The 25,715-nt window shown below is 50.5% G+C and overlaps 1 protein-coding gene across 2 annotated transcripts in view; it reads left to right on the top strand.

Moving 5' to 3' along the window:
- The first annotated feature begins 10,613 nt into the window (after nucleotides 1–10,613).
- The window catches only part of ASB2 (ankyrin repeat and SOCS box containing 2), a 33,252-nt gene continuing 18,150 nt past the window's right edge, over nucleotides 10,614–25,715 (top strand). The window contains exons 1-3 of one of the 2 annotated variants that reach the window (XM_080928416.1): nucleotides 10,644–10,771; nucleotides 11,830–11,928; nucleotides 18,956–19,231. In XM_080928416.1, the coding sequence (XP_080784542.1) occupies nucleotides 11,861–11,928; nucleotides 18,956–19,231 (344 nt within the window). In that variant the 5' untranslated portion in view covers nucleotides 10,644–10,771; nucleotides 11,830–11,860. Of the gene's footprint in view, nucleotides 10,772–11,829; nucleotides 11,929–18,955; nucleotides 19,232–25,715 lie in introns of both variants that reach the window. The other variant, XM_080928417.1, reaches the window with a different exon arrangement.

The raw sequence follows: 25,715 nt of genomic DNA, 5'->3' as shown, positions 1-25,715 counted from the left end.
TCCAGCCCTCTACTTGTCAGTCCTTGCCTTCCTGAAGTACCAGAGAGAAGACTCAGTCCCAAGACTCATCTCCTTCTTTAATGACACCTCTAAGGTGCTGGACCTATGGGGACTTAGTCACCTGAGGCTAGGCTCTTGGTTGACCTTCCCTCTCTCATCATCCTCCGTGCAGCATTTTGTGAGATCGTGAGATGATTTGGACATGGTTCATCCTCATGTATCAGAGACAAATCCTATGGTAATAGTAATAGCAATAGCAATAGTAGCAATAGTAGTAGTAGTAGTAGTAGTAGTAGTAGTAGTAGTAGTAGTAGTAAATAGTAATAATGAGGTAGTGTGCCCTTTAAGAGGTGGAGCCTAGCTGGAAGTGGTTGGGTCCTTAGGGATACTGCCCCCAAGAGATTGACATGGTTTTCATGGGATCCCTGACCAAAGTGAGCTGTTGGAAAAGAACACATTTAACCCTTGATGTGCTCCCTCTCTCTGGCTTTCCATCTCACCGTGTCATCTCTCTCTCTGGCATTCGCTTCCGCCATGATGCCATTGGCCATGAGGAGACCCAACTGAGTGACCTCACAAAAGGCTAGCCTACGGGGCTATCCAATCAGGGACAGCCAACTGGCAGCCATGTGAGTTAAGTAAATCTCTTTACAAACCACACAGCCCTGGCTGTTTTGCTCTAGCAGTGGAGAGCAAAAGAATACACACAGGGTCCTGGTCCCAGGACCTGTTTCCGGGGAAGCTCAATGAGATGCTGCCTGGCATCTCTCCATCATGGAGTCCTTTAAGAGACAGAGGACTATCCTCCTAGGGCCTCCTTGTTGCTGGGGATTGCTAGAGATGGCACAGGAGTGTGGGTGAGCCCTGTGGCTGCCATCAAACTGTGGTCTTTTCTTCCTGGGAGAAAGACACTTGAGAGCTTGAAAGTCACTCCCAGTCTACCTGAAGTGGCCTGTAGAGTGAGGGTCAGTGAGAAAATGGCCCTGTAACGCCTCCTCCAGCTCTTCCCTCTTCCAGCTTAACAGATGGCTGTCACAGCTGAGGGCCACCCACATCTATCAGAGGGCAGAAGCATCCACAGGAGCAGCCTGGGCTTTGAATCCATGGGAGAAGAGCCAGTGTGTGGAAACTTAAGAGTTAAACCTTCTGTGGCGCTTGCACTGTGATGTGTCATGGAGTTCATTTGTCCCAGCAACCAATCCCGATGAGTTGCAGTCCTGAGAAACTGAGGCCTAGAGTCACATGCCCAGGAGGTGACTTCAAAGCCAGCTTACTATCCACAGAAGGGCTCTAGGTCTGCCCAACCCACCCCTCTAGCTTCCTAGTATGTCATACCATTGCTAATGGCCAGTGCCTGCTTCTGGGTCTGTCCCTATTGTCCCATGGCATTTTGGATGATGAAGCTAGATTGTGGAGAATGTCTTGGCTGGTCTTCTTACTCCTCTATCTCCTTATTCCTTACCCCTACCATTGTTAGGTGATGGATCCTGTCCCCAGCAAACCCTTCTACTGCTGTATCCTAAACCCTTCCAACCCAGAGGCTGGGCTTCCCTTCCCCCAGCCTCTGATTCCCATATAGTTCATCCATTTCCTTCATATCCTTTCTTGGTGTCTCTCTTGGTCCGGGGTTCCTCTCCTGGCCTGCTTGCTCTCTCTCCCCCTCCCCTCTCTGTTCTCTTCTCTCACCCCCCACCCCCATCTCTCATGGTCCTGCCCAGTCTGGACCCGTCCAGATGCCTCTGGCTCTGTTCTTCCTCAGATCTACAATAGGAACCTTTGCCTAAACCATACCTAAGAGCAGTCACGTCTTCATTTGTCATTCAGTCACCCACACTGTCTCTATGCTGTGGGGGCCTGGGCTTCTCTGCTTGCTCGTTCTGTAATCAGGGGTTGTGGCCATTTCCAGTGACCTAAGGCACAGCAGCCAGGGCCCCTGAAAATAGGATTTCAGATAATCCTGTGCAACTTCAGGGCTACACTTACGCTGCAATCGTGTTCTTCTGAAATCCAGTCTTAACTAGGCATTCTGTATCTTAGCTGATGGTCCTACCTTCAAGACTTAGTAGGCTATTAAAAACAATAACTTCATGAAATTCTTAGGCAAATAAATGGAATTGGAAAATATCATCCTTAGCGAGGAAACCCAGTCACAAAAGGACACACGTGGTGTGCACTCACTGATAAATGGATACTAGCCCAAAAGCTCAGAATACATAAGATACAATTCACAGACCACATGAAGCTCAAGAAGAAGGAAGACCAAAGAGTAAATGCTTCAGTCTTTCTTAGAAGGGGGAACAAAATACTCACTGGAGGAAATACAGGGATAAAGAGTGGAGCAGAGACTGAAGGAAAGGCCATCTAGAGACAGCCCCACCTGGGAATTCAGCCCATATATAGCCACCAAACCCAGTCACTATTGCTGATACCTAGAAGTGCTTGCTAACAGGAGCCAGAGTCTCCGGAGCAGCTTTGCCAGAGCCTGACAAATACATAGGCAGATGCTCGCAGTCAGCCATTGGACTGAGAACAGGGTCCCCAATGGAGGAGTTAGAGAAAGGACTGAAGGAGCTGGGGCGGGGGTTGCAACCCCATTAAGAAGAACAACAATATCAACCAACTAGACCCCCCAAAGCTCCCAGGGACTAAACTATCATCCAAAGAGTACACATGGAAGGACCGGTGGCTCCAGCCACATATATAGCAGAGGATGGCCTTGTCAGGTATCAGTGGGATGAGAGGGTCCTGTTAAAGTTCAATGCCCCAGTGTAGGACATTGCCAGGGTGGGGAGATGGAAGTGAGTGAGTGGGTGGGGGAGCACCCTCATAGAAGCTGGAGGAGGGGGGCTGGGATAGAGGGGTTTCTAGAGGGAAAACCAGGAAAGGGAATAACATTTGAAATGTAAATTTTAAAAATTCAATTAAAAAAAAATACTTAGTAGGTACAAGCAAAAGAAGAGAAGTTACTCGGATCAACCAGGATCAAGGACATTGAGAGAGGCTGTTACTATCCCTGGCTCAGAGTTGTAGAGGGAGAGCCTACGGAGAATCTGCCAACTGGAGTTGCACCCAGGATAAGTCCACTAACACAGCTCAAAGTGCAGAGGAACTGGAAAGAAACAGCCTGACCTGACCTCTTCACCCCGACCAGTGCCCCGCTGGTTGGGAGAGCAAAAAGCCTGGGATGCTTTGGCCAGTGTTAGGAGAGGCAGAGCCTGGGCCTGGGCCCGGGCCTGGCGGCTAGCTCTTGGGGACCAGCATAGGGGAAGCCATCTTGAATAATTGTCCTTGGGTTGTGCCCCCTCATACTTACAGAGGACTGATCCTGCCAGGCTGGGTGCAGCCAGTGAGTGTGGGCAGGGTTTCAGAAGGTTTTATCTTTCCCCACCCCCAGGGCCTATCCTCTCCCACCCAAGCCCCTCTGCTCCAGCCCCTGTCTCTGCCACAGACCATTCCCACTGCACACTTTTCTAGCAGGTCCTGGCAGGTAGGCCACCCCTTGCCTCTGAGTCTGGGAAAACCTTGTCATAGGCAGCAGAAATTAGAGAAGAGGTTAATTCTTAGCTTTCTCCCTGCCTCCCAACCTGGGTACGATTGCAGAGCTCCTGACCCTGTGTCTCCAACTGCCTTCCTGGGATGCAGCCGAGGTCCAGGTATAACTGCAGTGTCCACAAAGCCCAGACTTCTGTCTATACTTGGTTCCTTTTCCCTGGCCTTCTGGCTACACCCAAGCCCAAGAGGTACCCAGGGACTCCAAACCTTCAAATCCCCGTCCCTAGCCCTTTTATCCTTTTCCTGGTCCCTCCGTATGCCCTCTCTGCATCTTCCCCACCTCCCCATCCCTTCTGCTCGCCCCCACATTTCCCTTCATCCTTCTTGTTGACCCCTCTCCTCCCCTCCTTCCACCTCTTTGTCCCTATGTCTCCTCCCATTTACCTCTGTTCTCTGCAGGGCTGGGTAGGGGTAACATCACAGCAGCTGACTCTGCTGCTGGCACCCAGTAGGGCTTGTGACTTTTGAGTTATGCTCAGGGGATAAAAATAATAATAATGATAGCTACATTCATTCAGTGTTATCCTCAAACAGTCATCGAGCTAGACACCCTCACTGGGACAGCCAGTAAGGGGCAGGTGGGTGAGGCAAGGCCATAGAGGCTCAGAGGAAGTCACAGCATCGACCCAGCAGTCTCCAAGTCCCTTGCAACCAGCTGGAACCTGCTTCTGTGAGCAGTTGTTGCCTGAGCCTGACAGAGACCTGGGTCAGAAACCAGGCCACCGGCTGCAGCGGCCGAGAGATGATCCAGGCCGTGTGGTACAACAGACAATTGATCCTGCTGGGGCAGGAGTGGCACTAAATATAGGGCCAGGGGCCCGAGGGCAGGACATAGAACAAGCAGCCAGCTGGCCAGCCAGGAAGGTCCCAGAACAGGCCCTGCACCAAGTCAGAGTCAACTCTGGTCCCTGGAGCCTGCCTGACAGTTCTCTTGTATATCGGGTCAACCATCCTCTTAAATATGCCCCAGCTGACAGCAGGCCAGAACCTGTGTGCCCAGTCACATGCTCTGCAGGGCCAGGCCAGGAACTATGACAGTGCAGTTTGGAGGGGAGGTTGGGGGGGCTTCTGTGTTGTCAAGAAAAGTGCAAGCAAGGGAAGGGAGGATGGGGGGTGGGGGGAGAGAAAAAGAGATACTTGCAATGTCCAGACCCTGCCATTAGCTGGTTTAGCTGGGGACAGTCAGGGAGGTAGAGCTTCCCCGACTTTGACCAGGGAGCTTAAACTGTAAAAGAGCACATGTCACCTCTGCCCCAGGGACAGAGGGAGCAGCACAGTCTTCTTTCCAACCACTGGTCCCTGAACTTTAACTGTGTCATGCCCTAGGGTCACCTGTGCACGAGCAGACAAGAACACCATGGTTAGGGAGCCCTGATCCGAACGCCAACCGGTTTATACTTAGAATGGTGGTTGTTGTGAGTGTGGGCCCAGCAGCAGGCAGCTGCTCAGCTGTTCTCTGCAATTCTGGCTTTGTTCTGTGGTGCTGGGGACTGAGTATAGGGGACACTCCACTTCTCAGTCAGATGTTCAGTCCTGAAAGATATAATCCAGGTTGGCTTTGAACTTACAATCCGCCTGCCTCATCTCTAGTATTTGCCTGCGAGCATGTAATTAGTCACCACGACCTGTGGTAGTTTGCAGTCTGGATAGCAGAGTATGGACTTTCAACCCTTGGGACTCCTGATAGGAGAAGGTCTGAAGAGAATCACACAGAACTTTTCTGAAAAGCTAACCTCGGCACCCGGCTAGGCCCGCGTACTTTCTGATGTGTCAGGAGCCTCACATACTATGGTGCTGTAAGTTTGCACATCCCGTGTGCACCCCTCCCCCAACACCTACACCAGACAAGAGATGGAGAATAATGGTTTTAGAAAAAGGAAGGGGAACCTTTCTATTTCGAAGCCCGTCCCCTCACCCCCTCTCCTGTAGACTAGAGGCTCCAGCTATCTTTTCACTGAAGAATAAAAAGTCTGTGCCTGAGACACTTCGCCAGGCTTGCTCAGCACTCGTGGGCATGTCTAATGGGGCCTGAGCCCAGCAAGGCTGAGACCCATCTGAGTCCTCCTTCTGTTCTCAGGAGGACCTCACCTTCGTGATGACCAATGGTGCTTTGCTGGTTGGTCCTCCCAAGATGCTCTCGTGCCCCGTGACCTTCAGAGCTGGTTTCCGAGCCTTTCCTGGCTTGCCCAGTTATGTAACAGTCACAGGGCTTAGGAAATGCAAGCATCCAACTCCCTGCCCTGAGCAGAGGCCCCTCCCCTCCTGCTGTGGGCTTCCTCCCAGAGCACACCAAGGGCACCGTGCAGGAGATGGCAGCATCCTTGCCTCTGCTCATTGGAGGCACATCTGCTCCAATCCCCCATCGTGACAACAAAGATGACCTCAGGAGTGTCAAGTGTCCTCTTCAGAAGAAGTGTCCTCAGTCTCTCTCACACTGGCCATGCCTTCTGACACTATGAGGAAAATATAAGCAACTGAGAACCCTTATGTTTGTAAGTCTTCATTCTAAGGGGTAAACATGTGCATGTATTCATTATACACATGGATAACAATATACATCATAATAAAACATGTGTATTTAATATACACACACCATATATGTACACATGACTATATATGTGAAGATACATATAGGATGCTTATATCATTTTCTCCCCTTTCTTGTAGATCAGGAAACCAGGGCTCGAAGAGGACAAATGAGTTGTTTGAAGCCACACAGCTAGAAAGAGCTGTATCTGCAGGGTTGTGGCTCTGAGACACTGTGCTTTCCAGGGACACCAGCACCCATCACCTTACAAATGACTCTGTGCTGGGAGTAGCCTTAGGACTGACCGTCTGTGGGAAACAAACCAGATTAACATTGACACACAGGTTGCTTGGACTCGGAAGTGGTTGTTTGTGAGCCTGGGGCCCACCATCATCCATCTAGACCTGGGCACCACCAAGTGTTTCTGGCTCACCAGGGAGGCAACTTCTAACCTCCCAGATGTGGAAGTCTAACCTGTCTGTAAGGTAAGGGTCATGCCCGCCTGTTCAACTCAGGTCTCAGATAATCACTTAATGAATGTGATTATCTAAGAGTGTTAGGGAGAACCCTGCAGAGGACCTGACGTTGCTACCAGGGCTGAGCATTTCTCTAACTTTATAGTTTCCCTTCCTCTGGACAGGGGTGTGGTTCCTTGTGAAAATGAGGCTGCATATCAGAAGCTCACCCTGGTTGGGTCTGGAAAGTCGTCAGAGAGCCCAGGTTCCTTTCCTGTGACTTTAAGATGACAGCATCTCCCTCATAGCACCAGAGGAGGTCCAAAGTAGAAGCATTTTGCTCCATCCCTTTGCATGGGCAGAGAAAACAATTCAGCCCACTTTTGGAATATCAAAATCCCTGACCCTTCCCTATGTCCTAAGCCCAACTTCACACCATGACCCAGCATCCACAGCCCAGCAAGCCCAGGGCCTTCCACAGAAGGCCATGTCTGTCCGCCACGCTATGGTGGATGCTGTATCTCTGGCCCCTCAGACTCTGGGGAGCAAGACTGAGGGTGAAAGCTGAGACCCACAGCAGCTGTCCTATGGTTGACCGTCCCTGCAGGGGCCCGAATGGGTGACAGCTGCATGTCCAGCGCTTGGTTCCCTGTAAGCATGGCTCCACAATAGCTGGCCAGATCTCTGTCTTCCTGCCCTCTCCGTCAGAGTTATGCAGGAGGTTCAGAGGATGCTCTGATGTAGCCAATCAGAAAGGTCAGGAGCCGCTGTGTGCAGCAGGGTGAGCAGGGTCCCACACAGCCTAGCTAGTCCCAGGGGAAGCTGGGTCTGCACATTCTGCTCTTGCCTGGGGCTCTCCCTCCAGCTGGTGGGCCATAGACGGTTCCCAGCTCTGCTCTGAACACATTTATATTTGTGGGAAACCTGTTCCCAGCAGCTAACTCAGGCCCGTAGACTGGACTGGGTTTAATTTAGTCCCTGAGTTCCCCAGGGCGGTTCAGGCACCATAAGATCAACCTCACAGGGGGCCAAGTGTCTTGGCCAACTGAAAGGAGCAGCAGCTCCTGGAATAACTCAGTCCCAGGCTCCCTGACTGCCTTGGCCCTCTGATCCCTGAGCCGTGGGAGGGGACTTCTCTTCTGCAGGTGGGTGTGGGAGAAAAAGTGTTCTCAGACCAAGTGTGCTTGTCTCTGGGGGCACAACTTGAGCTCAGATCTAGCTGAATCCCCACAACCACCATGGGGGGGTCACATCACTTTTATTCTCAGATGACAAGGCTACAGATGGATCCCTAAGCTAAGAATGGGCTGGGGTTATCTGCCTCCAGGGCCCATGTTGGAAACTGAGGATGCAGTGGACATTTTCTGCTGTAGGGTGGTCCTGTCTGTGCAAGGCTAATCTAGTACACTCCTAGCAGCCGAGAGGCAGCATAGTGCTATTTTGGCAGTCTGTCAGTGGGGAAGGTGAGCTCCCTCCCTGGAGTTTGCTTTGACCTCTGAGGACCTTAGCATCCCCTCCTCCAACCCCTTTCACTGTGCCCCTCCTGCCTCCCAGGACCGAGCCTTTGTCTGCTTTTCCCTGACCCCCATTCTAAATGCTCCTAGAGGCAGCCTTGGACTCTTGTTTGTTTTTCTTCATCTCGGTTATATGAAACCAAAATAAATTTCTATCGAGGTAGAGAGGGCTCCAGCCAGGGCATCGGGCTACACGGTGCTTAATTTAGCTGTGATGTTCCACTCTCGGTCAGACGTCATCCTGGGCCTTGGTATTGTCCCGGCCCAGTTTTCATGGCCTCTGCCTGGTTCTTTCCTGCATGCTTGCTCCTTCCATCCTTCATGGAACAGGGCTCACTGGCAAAAAAGGCGTGCTGGGTTTTAACTTCACCACTCCTTTGGGTCCTGCAAGAGAGATCCTATAGTTCCACAGGGGTTCTGGGGCTTCTAGAAAATTCCTTTCTTCTGATCTCCTACAGTCTTTGTGTCTGTCCCTATTCCACCCTTTCTTCCTGTCCTTGGGAAGATGATTTCTAGGGCTATTCTTGGACCTTCCTTGATGTTGGTGACAATGGGATGCTCCTGGAATCACTAGTCCAGGTCATCAGATGCTCAGTAAGACTAGATACCAGGGACTTGCAGTTTAAATGGCTATGAACACCATCAAGAAATGAATAATGCCCAGAGATGGGAAAGCCCACACACTGAACATGGAGTGATTGCAACCATTTCCAGCACTCGGGGGTGTAGTCAGCTGACCTCTGGAGCCCTGGGTTGGGGCATCAGAGATGTGGCAGTCAGACCCTGCTGAAGTATACTTCTCCTATTGGGCCACACGCTGTGTCTTCCATATTGAGTCAGATATCCAAATCCCAGGTCCCTCCCTATGTCACAGGAATGTCTTTACTGCAGGACATGGGCATCTGACCCCATGGGCCACAGTCTTCAGTGTGTGGGTTGTTATGCCCTCCTTTGCTGAGTGCTCAGAGGAGTCAGAGTGCCACTCTGGGTCTCAGTTGGAAAATGAGGGGTCTGGACAGAACATCTAAGGGTCCTTCCAGATGGCGAGGTCACAATGCTACCTAAGACCAGGGAGCTGCTGGTCTGTCACAAACCATGACATGATTGAGGACGACATCCTATCACCAATGGGAAGAGAGAATAATGTTGAGTCCTGGTTTTTGTTCGTTTGCCTTTTGGAGATATGCTTTTGCAGCCAGTGCCTCTACCTGTTGAGCCATCTTGATGGTTCCACATATTTGTGTGTGTGTGTGTGTGTGTGTGTGTGTGTGTGTGTGTGTGTGTGTGAAGCTGTCAAAAGCAAAGAAGAAAAACCTCCCAAGCTTGAGGCTAACTTTTAAGAAGATATTTGAGGTTGGTCCTGCATATTGGCAGCCCCAGGCCCCAGGACCAGAGACATGAAACCATGATCCCACTCCATCCCATGATCTGTTTGCTTTGGGGTTTTTGTTGTTTAAGTTAGGGTCTAACTTGGTAGCCCTGGCAGTCCTGTAACTTGCTATGTAGACCCAGGCTAGCCTTGAACTTATAAAGATCCATCTGCTTCTGCCTCTGTCTCTAGAGTCCTGGTGTTAAAGGTGTGTGCTACCACATCTGGCCCACCTCGTTATTTTGAGTGTCAGGAGTGTGTAGGGTCAGCCTGGATGATTATCTCTGCCACTGTCTGGGGTACCTGTTGGGTTCCTTGCTCAGGGTTTGAGGCCATCAGCTTCCCTGCCATCTTCCTTCTCCCTCAGTGACTTACCTGGGTCCCTGGTTGTGGTTTGCAGGACTTTCTCAGAACATGCAACTACAAATTGTCCCACTGCCTAGTTTAGATGTCTACAAACATTACTACCCCTGTCTTCTATTCCTAAGTACGTGGCTAAAGACACCGAACAGATGGAAAAGAGGGAACAGATTTTTCTCTTAGATCACCTAATCAAGAAATGGAGATGCTCTTTTCCAGACCTGGGGTAGTAGGTCCCTTCTGTGGCTGACCCTTTCTGGGATTGGAGGATGCTCTGTTGCTCATTAGTCCATTGTTTTGTGCCCTGGCCTGTGTTCCTTGGCTCCACCCCAGAGCATCCAATTCTGAGCAGCTGGTGTCTCCAAATGTTAGTCTTGGTCACCTGCTGAATGCCCAATACTGACCCTTGAATTTTCTCAAGGGTATTATGCAGGGGTTTTTATGCAGTGCACCTCCCTCGTTTTGTCTGTCTTTCCACCTCTTCTTTTGGGCTCTCTTTCTTTCTCTCTTGCTTTTTATTCTCTTTCTCAGTTCTGTGTCTCTTTGTGAGCCCTCCCTGTCTTGTCTTTCTGCATTTCCCTCCTCTCTCGCTCCCGCCTGGGTAGTTCTAGAAACATACCCATATATGGGCTCCATGTCAAGGATCACAAATGATGACATCACGTGAGTGCCAAAGCCCGGGATGTTCTCTGAAGCGGGAGCCTGTCTCCTGTGCCTCTGGAGAAGGGCGGGATTACGGCTTCCTTAGTGCAATCTTCAGAAGGGAAATCTGAGAGTCATAATGTCTTATAGCTTGGCTTGACATCCATGGTCATGCGGTGGGCCAGAAATAAACTCCCTGCTTCAAAGGAGAGTGTTTCAGAGCTGCCTGGCACAGCAGCTGGAAGCTCAGGGCCAGCACAGGAGGCAGACTCAAAGAGCATGTTCTGAATTCAGACAGTCAAGAAAATCTCTTTGTTGCCCAGACCTGTGCCCCTGCTACAGAGCCTCGCAGGTAATGCTTGCTTTTGACTTGGTCATGGAGACTTTGCAAAGAATTCTGGGTGGGCTGGGACACGCAGCTTCAGGGCTCACTAAGACCTGTAAGCCAAACTGTTCCCATGCCTTTCTCTGATTCTGTCTGTCTCTGTCTCTGATTCTTTCTGTCTGTCTGTTTCTGTCTCTGTCTCTCTGTGTCTGTCTGTCTGTCTGTCTGTCTGTCTGTCTCTCTGTCTCTCTGTGTCTGTTTCTGTTTCTGTCTCTCTCTGTCTCTCTGTCTCTGTCTCTCTGTCTCTGTCAGTCTCTCTCTCTCTCTCTCTCCCCTTCTCTCCATCTCTGCACATACTGGGAGTCTCTGGGTCTGGCAGCAGGAAACCAGCACTCAGAATACATGGTAGCTATTCTTTTGGAGGAATCTGGCTTAGTGTGTCACCCTGTTGTGTGCATCTAAACTTGGACATGTGAAAAGAGTGTGAATGGGTGTGTAGGGTCTCCGGTGATGCCTGTGTCAGACAGGTGACTTTTGGAAATGCTTCCAGGCTGAGCCAATGATGGTTGTTTTCCTGCAAGAGCATCCAGTGTCTGTTACACTAAGGATCATGAGTGAGCAGTAATGTGAGGCTGATGACCATCCAGGAGCCATGGGCTCGCTCTGCCTGCCATTTCTGAAGGTTTAGGAGAGGGTGTGGAATGAGAAATATTACCTAGATGAGAGTAAAAAAAAAAAAAGCTTTGGGATGCAGAGATACAAAACTATCTCACATATACATGCCTGTACATGCCCACATCTTTCAGGATGCAATGGTCTTGGAAAAGACAGATGGGATGTCACTGTGGTGGGCAAGGTGTCTCTGGATGGAGGGACAGCTGAGACAAAAGGAGATGCAAGTTGGGAAAGAAGGGGCTGCTGAGGGAAAGACTCCCTGAGGTGGGAGGGAGAAATGAAACCTTCCTGGAGGCTGGAGGGAGGAGCTTTCACTCCAGGACCTGGGGGACATGAAACATACTTGCAAAGTGTATGAGCAGAGGGAAGACAGGTAGGGTTTTATCTCAGTCTACATCTTGCATTGCCAGGGAGATAGACCGACATGAACAGACCTGGGACATGAAGGGACAGCAGGGATGTAACCAAGCCCTGCTTGGGGCAAGAAAACTGTCCTGCATGGAGTCCCGGTAAGGCAAGGCTTAAGGGAATTCAGAGGGGACCTTAGCCACTCGTGGTTGTTGACTCATTCTTGTTCAAAACACAGATGTGTGCCCACCAAAAGGAGTCAGCTGATATTTCTGGTCCCTCCTGGTATGCACCGACCACTAGTGTTGGGAGTCTTGAGGCAGTAATTGGGAGCATCATCTTTCTCCTCTATATGGGGGTATGAAATGATCTCACAATGAAGAACAATTCAGTTCACGTTAGCCAGTAGCCATTAAAGACTTAATACAGGTGAATTATTTCCCTGACCCTCTCAAGGCCACCACGAGTATGAGGTAAATGTTGACACCCCTTTTCAAGGTTTGGAAACTGAGGTTGTGAGAAGTTAAGGGTCTCGTCTGAGGCTGGGCAGAAATGAGATGCTGAAATTAGGAATCAGAACTAAGCTTCTGGACCTCAAGGGCTCACACACACAGCCATAGCTCCTGAAGCTTTCAAACAGACCCTGTGGCAGTCAGCATCACTGTGAACCCTGAGGAGCATCCCCCCACGGCGTCATTAGGTCCTTGTGTTGTTCACAGACGAGATCTAAGAATCCTCCTGCAGGGGACACAGAATGTGTCCAGGCTGACCCAGAGTCCTCTCTCTTCTAAGCTGCGGTCCTCGGCTGCCTGGAGGGAGGGGGAGGAGTGGCCAGCCGTGCCCACCCATCACTGTCACCTCAGGCTGCTGGCAGATGGCAGAGCTTGGCATTTCTAGAGTCTAGGCAGAAACTGGGTCAGGGCCCTGGAATCCTGTGTCTAGCCCTGAGGACTGAGCCACACTGATGTGTCTGGATTCAGTGCATGAACCTGGGACACTGCCAGTTCCTGCAGGACCCGGAGGCAGGGGACAGGCCCTGTACTCTGGCATCTGAGACAATGGTGGCTTGGTCCTGGAGATGCAATAGTATAGGGGATGGGGGGGGGGTAAGGGGAAACCAGGCTTCTGGAGTTCTCTTAGCTACTGCTCACAGCAGCACTTCAGGTGGCCTTTAGCTCTGTGTGAGACTGGATCCTTAGAACACAGTAAGATTTTTTTTTCTGCTTTTCTTCTTCCACCCCATCTCTCACGCTCTTCCTTACTGTCTTTATGCGGTGACTTTTCCCAGTGTGCTCAGACCTAGAATTCCAGATGACTTGAGAGAGAGAAAGAGAGAGACACACACACAGAGAGAGACAGACAGAGACAGAGACAGATAGAGAGATAGAGAGACAGAGACAGACAGACAGAGAGACAGAGAGAGACAGGGAGAGGGGAGTGTTTTCTCTTCATACAAAGGAAGAAGAGTCCTATGTGGAGAGACTGCATTCTCTAACCCTGAGCAGATTATAACATTTTTCCCCCACACACCAGGACCAAGTCTCAGAATGCTCAAAGCCTTGACATACCAATGTCACAAGCTTGGCTGAGACCGGTATCAAGACGCTGAGACTAGCAGGCGAGGCTATTGTGCTTAGGAGCTGTGGGGCCTGTTCCATGTGTTTTTCCTGGAGAGACACCAACAGATGTCCACTCACTCCAGATAGGCCTCTGACAACAACCCAAAGCACGGCCCCACCCAAGTCAGCTTGGCTGACCAATGAGCCATTTGCAGAGCATGGATAATGGGTTACTTTGAGGAGTGTGGGTGACCCCAAAGAAGCCACACCAGTAGAAAGTCTCACCCCAGCATAGACATTCCCATAGCTGTGTAGATGAAGTCACCCTGCTGTTGACTCTCCACAATCTTTAGGATCTAGCACAGTGGCCCTCCGCCTTCCTAATGCTGGGGCCCTTCAACACTGTTCCTCATGTCATGGTGACCCCCGACCATAAAATTATTTTCATCAGTACTCCGTAACTGTAATTTTGCTACTGATATCAGTCTGTGTTTTCCAATGGTTTTTGGTGACTCATGTGAAAGGGTGGTTGACCCCAAGGGGTCACGTTGAGAACGGCCCTAGCGCCTCCTGCAAACAGGAGACCATGTGTAGTTTGGGCAGAGTTGTACACGGCTGGGAGGAATGTACAAGGGGGAGTGACTTGTTATCTCAGATTTGGGTTACCCCCTCGTCTATGGAGAAAGGTCAACAGGCTGAGTCTTGAGGATCACTTGCAAGTCACATCAGCTCCTTTGATGACGATGACCAAATGGTTGATACGCTGAGAGACAGGGGTCTTAAAAAGACCCTGACACCAGAGGTCCTTCAGTCCTGCCCCTTGTGGTAGTGGCTTGGATAAGAAATGCCCCCATAGGTTTATAAAGTTGAGAACGTGGTCCCTGATTGGTGGCACCATTCGGGGTGGGCTGGGACTGTGGGGAGGTGAGGTTGTACTGGAGGCAGTGCATCTCTGGGGGTGGGCCTTGAGAGTTCATGCCCCTACTTCCAGTTTGTTCCTGCTTTGTGAGCTCTCAGCTTCCTTTCTCTTTTTGGTGCCATGTCTGTCCTGTGTTGCCATGGTTCCCCGAAGCCCCTTCCACAATGGACTCTATCCCTCTGGGACTGTGAGCCAAAATAAATTCTTTCTGTCATAAGTTGCTTTGGCTCATGGTGTTTCATCACAGCAACAGAAAAGCAAAGAATACACTTGTCAAAGGCTCGCTCTGGGATTTTTGATCCGGGTCAGGGGAGCAACTCTGATGAGAAGGGTGAGGTGAAGAGTCGCTGTAGGAACCTTTGCCATTGTCTTCAGCATTTAGGGCTGGGGACCTAATGAAAAAAGGGACAGGTAGATGTGCCATTGGCCAGTTACATTCTGGGCCTTAGTCTCCCCATCTGTACAGTGGGAAGGAAATGCTCACCAGGTGCTGCTCTAGTTTGCTTCCCTGTCGCTGTTATAAATATATTTGGTGAAAACAATTGGCATGTTACAAAAACAATTGGTATGTTGTGCTAGGTTTGGGGTTGGGGCTTGTTTGGCTTTCACTTCTACACCAAAGTCTAATACTGAGAGAAGCCAGGGCAGGAGCTCAAGGCAGGAACCTGAAGGCAGGAACTGAAGCAAGGATCATGGAGGAACACTGCCTATGGACTTGTTCTGCACTGGCTTACTTAGCTCGCTTCCTACACAACCCAGACACACCTGCTCAGTGTGGCACCGCCCACAGTGGGTGGCGCCTTCCTTCATCAACTGAATGTCCGCAGGCCAATCTGATGTTGGCAATCCCTCAGTTGGGAGTCCCTCCTTGAGGTGTCACTTGTTTGTGTTAAGTTGACAAAAACTAACCAGCACAGGCCAAGAGCAGCCTGTTTTTAAGATCACCCGAGGTTAAGGGTCTTGGGACTTTCGGGAGGCCCTGAAACTTTCACAACAATGTCATCTTTAGGTCTACATACACACATACATTCACCTGTACCCACACATGTAAACCCACATACACAGGTATACACACACACACACACACACACACACACACACACACACAACACACAAGCCCCCCTTGTGTGTACAAATGCAAAAAAGGAAAATAAGCAGCAGCTACATGAGCCCAGAGTCTAGTGTGATGTCAGCACTGCCTTCTAGCCCTTCTCTTGTCACCTTCTCCCTGGATGTGCCACAGTTTCCCCACCATCAGACAGAAAGACAACATCCCCATGCACACTCACGATGCAGTTCCAACAGTAGCAAACATGAACGTGCACACTAGTGGCAAGGGGCCCTTCTCTTTGGTTGGCAGGGCAGCTCTGAGGTGACACCTGGCTCAGCGCCATGGCCTTGCTCAGGGGCGCAGCACAGCAACCCACCCTCTACACGCATGCTCCAGTGTATATGTGACCCCCAAACTGAAAACCACATACTGTGCTTGCCCTGCACCATTATATAACTCAAGAACCCCCTGAGGGCCCCCACTTCCTGTACAGAGTGTCACCTTGTATAGAGTGAAATTGGGACTTTGAGGAAAAGGGAGGCCGGGCAGGGGTCCTAGTATGACTAGAGGGTGGAGGGGCTGGGGATCTGTAGCTCGGTGGACTTGGGGCCAGCTTAGGTGCTGACAGCCAACCTTTCCATAGGAAGAGAAGGCTGGCTTGGGGATCTTTTCTACGTGTCCTGTCTTCATTTTAAATGGAGGCAAACCAGGAAGAAGGTAAGGCTATCAGATGACCCCTCTGAGGACTGCCAGTCATAGCAGGTCCTGAATGGACAGGAGGAGGTGGGGCTGCCCCCAGGGAGCTTCAAATCATATTCAGACTTTTTCAGGTCCTCGCTGTGTGTCAGCTGGTGTCTCCACATCTGCTATAATACCATGCATGCATCCTGCAAACGCAGCTACTTCCCAGGCTGCAATCCCTAACATGGCCAGGAGATGGCAGGGCAAGGCTAGAGCAGGTAGCCAGGGGCCCCAGTCCAGAAACCCGGGAATTAAATTATTCGATTCTATTGTTTATTCTCCTGCACTTATTAAATACTTCTTGTGTGCCTGACCTTTGGTTAGGTCCTGGGGTTTTGACAGGAATGTGGAACTAGTTTATGAATTCTGTAGGCTGCTAAGTCCATCACAAGCAATGCAGTCGGCAAGTAGTCTTGAGGGTCCCTGGGAACCTGTGTTCCTCTATGAACACAATACATCTACCCTCATACCCAACCCAGGTCCCTGGCCAGAGGCACTGGATGCAAGAGGGTGGCTGCTTTCCAGCCACACACACTCTGTTGTATTTCTTCATAGGAAACCCAGAATATGATCTCCCACTGTGGTCCCAGATCTACACACAATCGTACACAGGAGGCCCCACATTCTCAGTGGTGACTCCACCCAGCCCCTGGCGCTTACATTTTCTACTATTTTCCTTTGAGCCATGAGAGGCTGGTGAGGTTGTGTTGCTTTGGCTTTAAATTTGAACCCCTCAACATTAATGAAGTGGCTGCCTCTTGGTGTTTTGGCGGTAGGCCATTTGGATATCCTCTTGGAGATGTGTTAAACCTGTCTCCTGGGTACCAGTTAGCCAGAGCCACAAGATCGGCCACACGGCAAAGCTGTCTTTAGACTAAGCACTGGTAGCCAAGGTTATACCTGCAGGTGAGAAAGACTCTCTGAGCTGCAGGCTGGGAATGGGAGCTGTGCCACAGCGGTTCCCACTCAGTTGAGTATAGTTTGGGGTGGGAGTAGGTGTTACCCTCCCACTGGCTGAGGGGAGTGTCTCATTGACTAGACAGGGATTCCCTGATGGGTGGAGCTTGTCCACCCTCTCCGGAGCCTGATGCATTCCTTCTTTCTGGGACTCAGTCTGCAAGGAAGCAGGTGGGGAATTCCTATTTGCCCTGGGTAAGACAGAAGAGATCTCTCATGTGCCTGGCGTGTTGGCCCCACTAGCTTCCTCTTGGGAGAGCAAGTCACAAGGACTTAGGCCCACTATCTGAGGGGAAGGAGAAGAACCCTGTCTCTGGGAAAAAGAACATGAGTATTTGACAGAGCAGAATGTAGCACCTGGAGGGTGTTTTTAAAAGGCCTCTTGTGACTTGAACCCTCAGCCAGGGCTGACGACCTTTGACCTGTGGTCACGTTGCTGCAAGCCAGTAAATACCATCGCAAGTCAGGCTGATTTGATTTCATTTGCTGACAGCTTCACTCTGCCTGCTCTGCTCTCTCAGAGGCATTTGTAGCTTTTCGAAGAGTCTCTGTAATGAAAGTCTTATAATGGTGGGTTTTAACTAGACCATGAGAGCCCAAGCATGAGCCTGTGTCTGACTCATCCACAGCATTCTCAGCCTCCCACACTGAAGGGCAATCTTGATGTGGGACACAGCTGTGACTGGACGGGAGGGATGTGCCCAACATGGTGTGGGCTCGAGAGGCAAGGCAGGAGGCAGGATGTTGAGATCTTTGTGTCCCCAGAAGGGTGCCTGACTCAGAGTAGTTGCACAGGAAATAATATCTCAGTTAACGCATGCGGTCATACCTGTATGGGTAGATAGGCTTCCTGGAAGGGAAATGGCGAGGGGGGTAGCTCTCTGCATAGGTAAGTGTAAAGGGGAATGGGGAGGATATGTGGCTGAGGAAGTGAACAGACAGAAGGATGGATGATAGACAGATGGGTGGTTGGAAGATCAAATAGGCCTGTGAATAATGCTAGAAGAGCAGAGGGGGTTGTGGCTGAGTACAGCACTGCCCAGTGGGGAGGGAGATGGGTGGATGGGCATGATAGTCGGATGTTTGGACATGTGGGCGGATAGGAGAGTGAGTGGGAGAATGGGTGGGAGGATGGTGGGAAGATGGTGGGAGGATGGGTAGGAGGATGAGTGGGAGGATGGATGGGAGGATGGTGGGAGGATGAGTGGGAGGATAATGGGAGGATGAATTGGAGGATGGTGGGAGGATGGTGAGAGGATGGATGGGAGGATGGTGGGAGGATGGTGGGAGGATGGATGGGAGGATGGATGGGAGGATGGTGGGAAGATAGATTGGAGGATGGATTGGAGGATGGTGGAAGGATGGGTGGGAGGGTGGTGGAAGGATGGTGGAAGGATGAGTGGGAGGATGGTGGGAGGATGGTGGGAGGATGGATAGAGGATGGATGGAGGATGGAGGGAGGATGGTGGGAGGATGGATAGAGGATGGAGGGAGGATGGAGGGAGGATGGAGGGAGGATTGAGGGAGGATTGAGGGAGGATGGGTGGGCATAGCCATAGGTGGATGCATGAGAGGATTAGTAGGTGGGTGATGGTTTAAAAAATAGGGGGGTTGGCAAATAGATGAGCAGATGTACAGCTATGAGGATGGGTGGGTGCTTAGACAGATCCCATGACCAAATAAATGACTTAGGAAAAATGAGTGAGCTGGAGAGGTGGTTCAGTGGTTAAGAGCACATGCTACTCATGCAGAGTACCGGGTTTGGTTCCTCACACTCATACTGAGTGGTGTGCAACCACCTGTAAATCTACTGGCAGGAGATCTGTCTGGCTTCCATGTGCATCCACACTCAGGTGTACATGCAGGCACACACAAACATATTTTAAAATGTATAATCGAACAGTCTGCCCTGTGGGCAAGCCTTGGCAAACACTCTGACTGGGGGGTTGGTTTTCTCACAGGCATCTGTCACCTGTTGTGTGCTGGCTAGTCCTGAGCCGGAAGCTGGAAGCTGAAGGAGAGGTAGCCAAGATGGCGACTGAGATCTCTACTCGGGGCAGACAACGTGCCATCGGGCATGAGGAATACAGCCTGTATAGCAGCCTGAGTGAGGAGGAGCTGGTCCAGATGGCCATTGAGCAGAGCCTGGCAGATAAGACTCGGGGCCCAACCCCTGCCGAGACCCCTGTATCCTCTCAGACCAACCACCAGCCAGGACATTTCCACCCATGGACCAGGTGAGTGAGGGGAGTCTAATGGGGGGGGGGGGGCAAATGGACACCGAAAGATTCAGACGCCCCAGGATCTTCATCCTGAACCAAAATATTCTGGTCTCTGACCCCTTAATGGTCTGCATTTGTCATCCAAAGTCATTCTTTGGTGTCACAGTGGGAGGGGATCCAGGACGCTTGTGGCCCAAGTCTTTCACATAAAATACTGTATTTGCCTATAAATTATGTAATCCCATTAAGTGTTTTAACTCATCACTAGGTCATTTTTTATTACAAATATAAATGCCCCACAACCAACAGTGTTACAACCAACAAGAAAGACAGTCTGTACAGTTCAGGACAGACAGGTTTGTCAAATATTTGTCATCTGAGGTTGGCTAACTCTGTGAGTGTGGAACTTCCGCTCTCTCAGGGCGGATTTCCTATGCTTTCATTTTTTAAAATTCTCTTAAGGACCCCCTAGGGTCTCTATGTTGGGGAACCTGAGGCCTACGGCTGACTGACTGGCCCAGGGTCACAAGACTAGAAACTTAGAATGGACTCTCCGAAGCTCAGGCTTGGCCTTGTCTGACTGATTTATGCTTGAATGCAGGGGACTGTTGCTCAGTGTGGTTAGTGTTTCCAGCTCTGTCTGGGCAGCATGTCTACAGGAAACACACCTGCAAGGCAAAGGAATCTGTCTGGTCTCCACATCTCCCCCTCTTCCACCCCTCCCCACTACACTCATCTTCCCAGCTGCTGGGCTCTCTAACATATGACCCAAAGCCACTTGAAAAGCCACCGACTCAGTCTACAGTACCACTTAAGTAGTAGGAGAACAAGTGAAGTTTTCCATCATGTTATTAAAAATATATGTTTCGTGGCCAGGCTCATATTGCATAGCCCAGGCTAGCCTAAAACTTTGAATCTCCCTGCCTTGGTCTCCCCATTACCGAGAAACCAGCCATGTACAAGCATGACACATGATTTATATATATTTTATTTCTAAACATCATCATTTGTACTAATCATCAACATAAAAATTATACACGAAGGGCTGGTGAGATGGCTCAGTGGGTAAAGGTGGTTGCTTCCAGGCCAGATAACCTGAGTTCGAACCGTGGTATCTAATCTCCAGGAGGGTACCATGAACACACACACACACACACACACACACACACTACATAATGTTTATTCATCTCTTGTCAGACCTTTAAAACCCTGTGTATCCCACATCCACAGCAGCCACATTCCAAGTGTTTATTGGTTACCTGTGGCCAGTGGCTACCAGGTGGAGCAGGACTGACCTAGGGACACCTTCTTTGCAGTGGCAGCCAGAAAGGTACTTGGCGTCTGCTCTTCAAGTGCTTTGGGAAAAGAAATATATAAATTGTGAAGATGCTTCAGCCGACGTTGTGTGTGTTGGAGGAGAGGTGTGAGGGGGACAGGGAGTCACGTAACAGATGATGTCTATGTGACTATGGGCCATGGGCCTCAAATCTCAGTGTCCCCAGCAGTCAGTGACTCCAATGTGACCTTGACCTTGGAAACGTCCCCCACTCTCTCAGAAGGTCTGTTTCTTTGTCTAACAACTTCGATATACAGATTTTTGCTAAGATGAGCACAATGACTCTAAGTGGAAAATGAGCCATCTCGGCCCTGTCCCTGCCCTAACAACCACTGATGCTTACACCAAGTCACACTGTTCCTTGTTAATGGTAGTTAACCTGTACCCAACAGGCTGGGCCAAGGCCTGGGCACCCTGTTCTGAGAGGTCCTGGCTACAGGGATGCTAGGTGGGTTTCTTGGGCACGGGGAAAGAGAACAAAGCCTTCATGCTCCTAAGCTAGCTCTGACCACATCCCACCGGGGCCTCAGAGACTCTGTGCAGGGACTTGGCTCATCTGGTTCCTGTTTTGGTTGGTTTGGCTGAAGTCAAACGCAGGTTCCTCTTTCTCAGGAGAAAACCAGATAGAGATAGATGGGACTTTACAGGAGCCACACATGGCTGATTGCCTGCAGCCTCTGCAGCAGCTCGAGAGCCCCTCCTGGGGCCAGACAGTCTGTGGGTTCTGCTGATGCTACAGAAAGGTTTCCTCTTGCACTCCCCACATTGAATCAGGCTTTAGACTCGTTACATGGACTTCCCCCTTGCAGAGGTCTAGGGTCCCTAAGACTCATGACCAGAACCAGAAGTTAGAGAGCATACAGGACTTGAGCCCCTCGAGTATCTATCTTTGGATATTACAATACTATCAAATAGACCCGGGGCATCATATAGACACCAGGGGGCTCCTTGTCACCCTTTGGGTCTCAAGTTAGCCAACGCTTTCTCAGTAAATCCTGCCCTAACCATTTATTCTTTGTCCTGGTGGCTCCTGCATGGATGGCCCTGGGTGTTACCTGTAAGCCTTATTTGTCTGCTTCTATTAGGGACCCGTGAAGTTCATTCTGGGCCTCAAATGCCTACCCTGCTTTCTGAAGCCTAGTCCCGACCATATGGCAAATGATCACTTATAAACAAGTGCATGGGTGATAGAAGGGCCATAAAGAGAGAGGTGGCTTGGGGGTTCAATGTTTCCTGTGTCATTTACTGCATATGCAATGGTCACTTCAGGTTAGATGCCCCATCTCAGGTGAGATTAGCCCTGACCTAACCGCTCCTTACTGTCTCTTCCCAAAATGGCGATAGCTGATCTCAAAGTATACTCTCCTTCTTCCTCCACCTCCTTCTCTTTTGGTGATGGGGAACCCAAGCCCTTGCTTGGCTAGAACTCTTCTGCACACCCTCAGATTCCCCTGCCCCGTGTAGTCTCCTAGTAAGAAGCAAACCCAGAGAAGAAGGATGGAGTCTTTCCTACACTGCAGCCTTCATTCACTCCCCTTGTTCCCTAGGTGAGGAGTCCCTGAGACCCCAATCTCATGACTACCTCATCTTCACAGAGCAGCTCCTGTGTCAGGCTGGGAGAGTCTTCTGAGAGCTTCCCAGTGACATGACTTCTTGGAAACTAGGAGACGTTGTTCACTTGTGTCTCCGAGCCTTTGTCACTATAGGTACCTAATGGATATTTTTAGTCAAATAAACAGGTCAAAGACAAGAGCATACTTTGGGAATGTACTTTGTCATTGTCTTTAAAATGGAGTGCAGGGTCCTAGAAAAGGAAACAATAAAAGAACCCCCCCAATAAAGCATGAGGTCTCTTTTTAGAGCCATCACCCCACAGTCAGGTGAACAGACAAAGTGGAACAGTCATGAAAACCTTTTGCCAAGCCTGGGCCCTGAGAACTCCCAAGAGGCACTTTTCTTCTTATCCAATGGGGAACTTGGGTCGATATGCCCCTGAACAAGGAAGCCTGAGGTCACCATGGAGAGGCAACTCGAGCTGATCTTCAAAGCCTTCAAATGTCTGTATTCTGTTTAAGGTTGTTCTTCTCAGAAGTCCAAGGACAGAAACCTAAACCTGGACTTGCTTGGAATGGGGTAGATGGTTGCAGAGGATTCCAGTCAAACCCCAGCCTGTGCAGGGTCCACCCTGGCACCTGGTCATGCCCCCCCTAGGTTTTCAGCCTGAAGAAGGCAAAGGCTGAAGATGCATGGGAACCCTGCAGGGTAGGTCGAGTAGTGGTGCTTGCTGTGTTTCAGAGAGGAGCAGACAAGCCCTACCTGGACCTCTTTCAGGTCATAACCTGTAGCCACATCCCACGGAAGCATGTCTCTCTTAGATGACTCAGCCCAGTGGTTAGCTTTGCTGGGAATTCCCCTGCTGCAGCCAGCAGAGGGGAAATGGGGCCTTCTATTCTGCTTTGAAAGCACCAAAGTCCCTTGGCTTCCCATCCAACCTGAGACTCAGAGCTCGGATACTGTGAGCAAGTCACACAGCTGACCCCCAGACCAAGGTCATGCAACCCAAGTTCAGTGCTCCTAGAACAAGTTCTCTTTCTGTGATCTCAACCCCTTCCTGCAGCTCTGTGGGTGTGTGGCCTTGTCACGCATCTGTGGCCTCTGAGCAGTTAAACAATTCACAATACTTGACCCAGAGGTCTGCAATCCCAGTCCTTGACACCAGGCTTGGGACAGAGCCAGGGCTGTCACATTGCAGAACCTGTCATATCTGCCTCTTCATTTTGCCAGAATGGAAATGACACACCCCTGCTGCCTTGGAAGGTGGCGGGAGTGTGCTTGGAAGGGCTCTGAGAAGTTTGTGTTGCACACTGGTGACCTGTGACCCAACCGTGACCTTACGTTCCGTCAGCCCCAGCTCCTCACCTCAGCTATAATTCTTGTTGTTCGTGCTTCACATGGAATGGTCCTCATTTTTAGGTGAAGGTGGAAGGTTTTGTTTTTGTTTTTTTTAACTGTGTGTATCATTTGCAGGAACATTTGATTGGTAGCTAGAGACTAGAGGCCACATGTACTAGGAATCCCGGGGCTTCATAGAGAGCCCAGACCTGCTGACTACAGAGATAGGCTGGCTGAAGCTGCTGTCCTAGGGCCAGGAAAGAGGGGGGCATTGGGCCTGGGCAGACAGGCCAGGTGAGACAGGCTGTGCACATCCTTATCCTGGGTGATGGCTCTTGGATCTGTGCCACACTGAGTATCTTCAGCCCCATAGGCAGTAGTGTACAGCCACCTCCCCCAACCCCCGGTTTGGTCCTGACCCCACTTTGAAAGTAAAGAAACTGAGGCACAAGGTTGGGGAAGAGTATGTACACATCCAAAGGCACAAGACCAGTGTGGAGGTCATGGAGCAGAAGGGAGGGTTAGAAGGCAAGAAGAAGCCAGGCCCTGGAGGATGGGGGAGTCTTAGGCACTATCTGATCCTCAGCTCTGTTCATCTGCCCCATAGGATCCTGAGCGGTACCCACTCTCAGCTTGCTCAATCACGAAAGGCAGCAATGCCAATGCCCACTTTAACAAGAACGGAAGGGAAAGTGCTGAGTGGGTGCCTCGGCGCCGTACGTAGCTTGGAGATACGTATAGAAAGATGTGGTGAGTTAGGAGACAAGAGGAGCAAAGACATGGTGGACAGGGGTGGCCAGGCCTCAGCCTGATTTGAGCCAAGCCTCCTCTTTTCTTCTCTGTCAAGGGCCTCTACTCTGTACCACAGCTGGTTTTGCTGATGGATCCACAGAGTCTGAGGCCTTACCCTGTCCTGCCTTATAAGGTTAGAATCCTTCCCTAGGCCCTCTTTACATCGCCTGTGCCCCATGGGGTACCAGCCTCAGAATGAGCTCCTGGACTCCACAGACAGTGCTCTGCTTCCCTGTCTGGGCAGCAAGGAGAGAGTGTGTGGTATTCAGGTTGACCTGCTAGGAGATGATAAGGGGTGAGATCTATTGTCCCTGCAGCCCCAGACAGGAGCAGACTGACTGGCTGTCCCATCTCCACCAGGCCTTCTGGTAGAGTAGAATCAAGGCTCAGTATAATGAAAGCAAAGCAAAACGTTGGCCCATTGTTGTAGCCCAAGGTACAGCTTCATGGCGGTGGAAATTTGTGGCTTAGGAGGCCGCTTGCCTCGTAATAGCTAGGAAGCAATGAAGGAGAAGGACGGGGCAGAGGACCCGTTCCTTTTGCCTGGGTCTTATGTTCTTTATTCCCACTATCTTCCTACAGTGTCATCACCCTCATTTCATTTCTGTTCCTATGATAAAAAAAAAACTAAACACTTTGTAAAATGCAACTTGGTAGGAAAAGGGCTCCCCCTAGCTTACAGTCCCAGGTTCTAGTCTGTCTCTGGGGGAAAGTCCCAGCAGCAGGAGCCCCAGACATCTGGTCACTTCACAATGGCTGGCACTGGAGAGCAGAGCGCTTGTGCTCAGCTTGGTTTTGCTCCTCACACACAGCTCAGGACCTCTTGCCTAGGAATCAGTGCCAAGCACAGAAGACTTGGTCTTCGAAGATCAGTATGATTTAGACAGTACCCACAGACATGCCCAGAGGCCAACCCAATTTAGCCAATCGAATTGAGATTCTCTCCCCAGCTGCTTCCAGGCTGTGTTGAGTTGACAATTAAAGTTGCCTGTCACACCATCCAATTTCGAACTGGACAACAGGATCAAAATTCAAGGCTGAGAACAGAGCCCTCTCGATCCCTGCCTCTTCCCCAAGACACACCATAGAACACTACTGAACTGGGGACAAGCCTTCAACACTCGAGTCTTTGAGGGACCCTGTGCTCTACAAGACAGCTAAGCATTTTACACTGGCTCTTGAGACAGGGGCTGCTCTCTTCCCTCTACACAGGTAGGAAAAGTAAAACACACGGAAAGTGAGCTTGTCTGCAGGTCACACAACTGGCATCTGGGTTTAAATTCCCTTGCACACCCTTTTGCTGTACCTTCTAGACTACTGGGTCCCAAGAGAACAGTGGGGTGCACAGTCCTATTATGTGAAGCCAGCAAGGTGAGGTGGAGGGTCCACACATCTTGGCTTCTCAGAATGGCTCTCCTGTTCCCTTGCTTGTCCAGGAATCTCTACTCCAGCCCCACTGAGATGCCCCCATGGCCTCTC

This window comes from Micromys minutus (assembly GCF_963924665.1).
Source record: "Micromys minutus genome assembly, chromosome: 1".
NCBI lineage: Eukaryota > Metazoa > Chordata > Mammalia > Rodentia > Muridae > Micromys > Micromys minutus.
The sequence above is the reverse complement of the archived record's forward strand: the minus strand, read 5'-3'. Positions and strand labels throughout refer to the sequence as shown.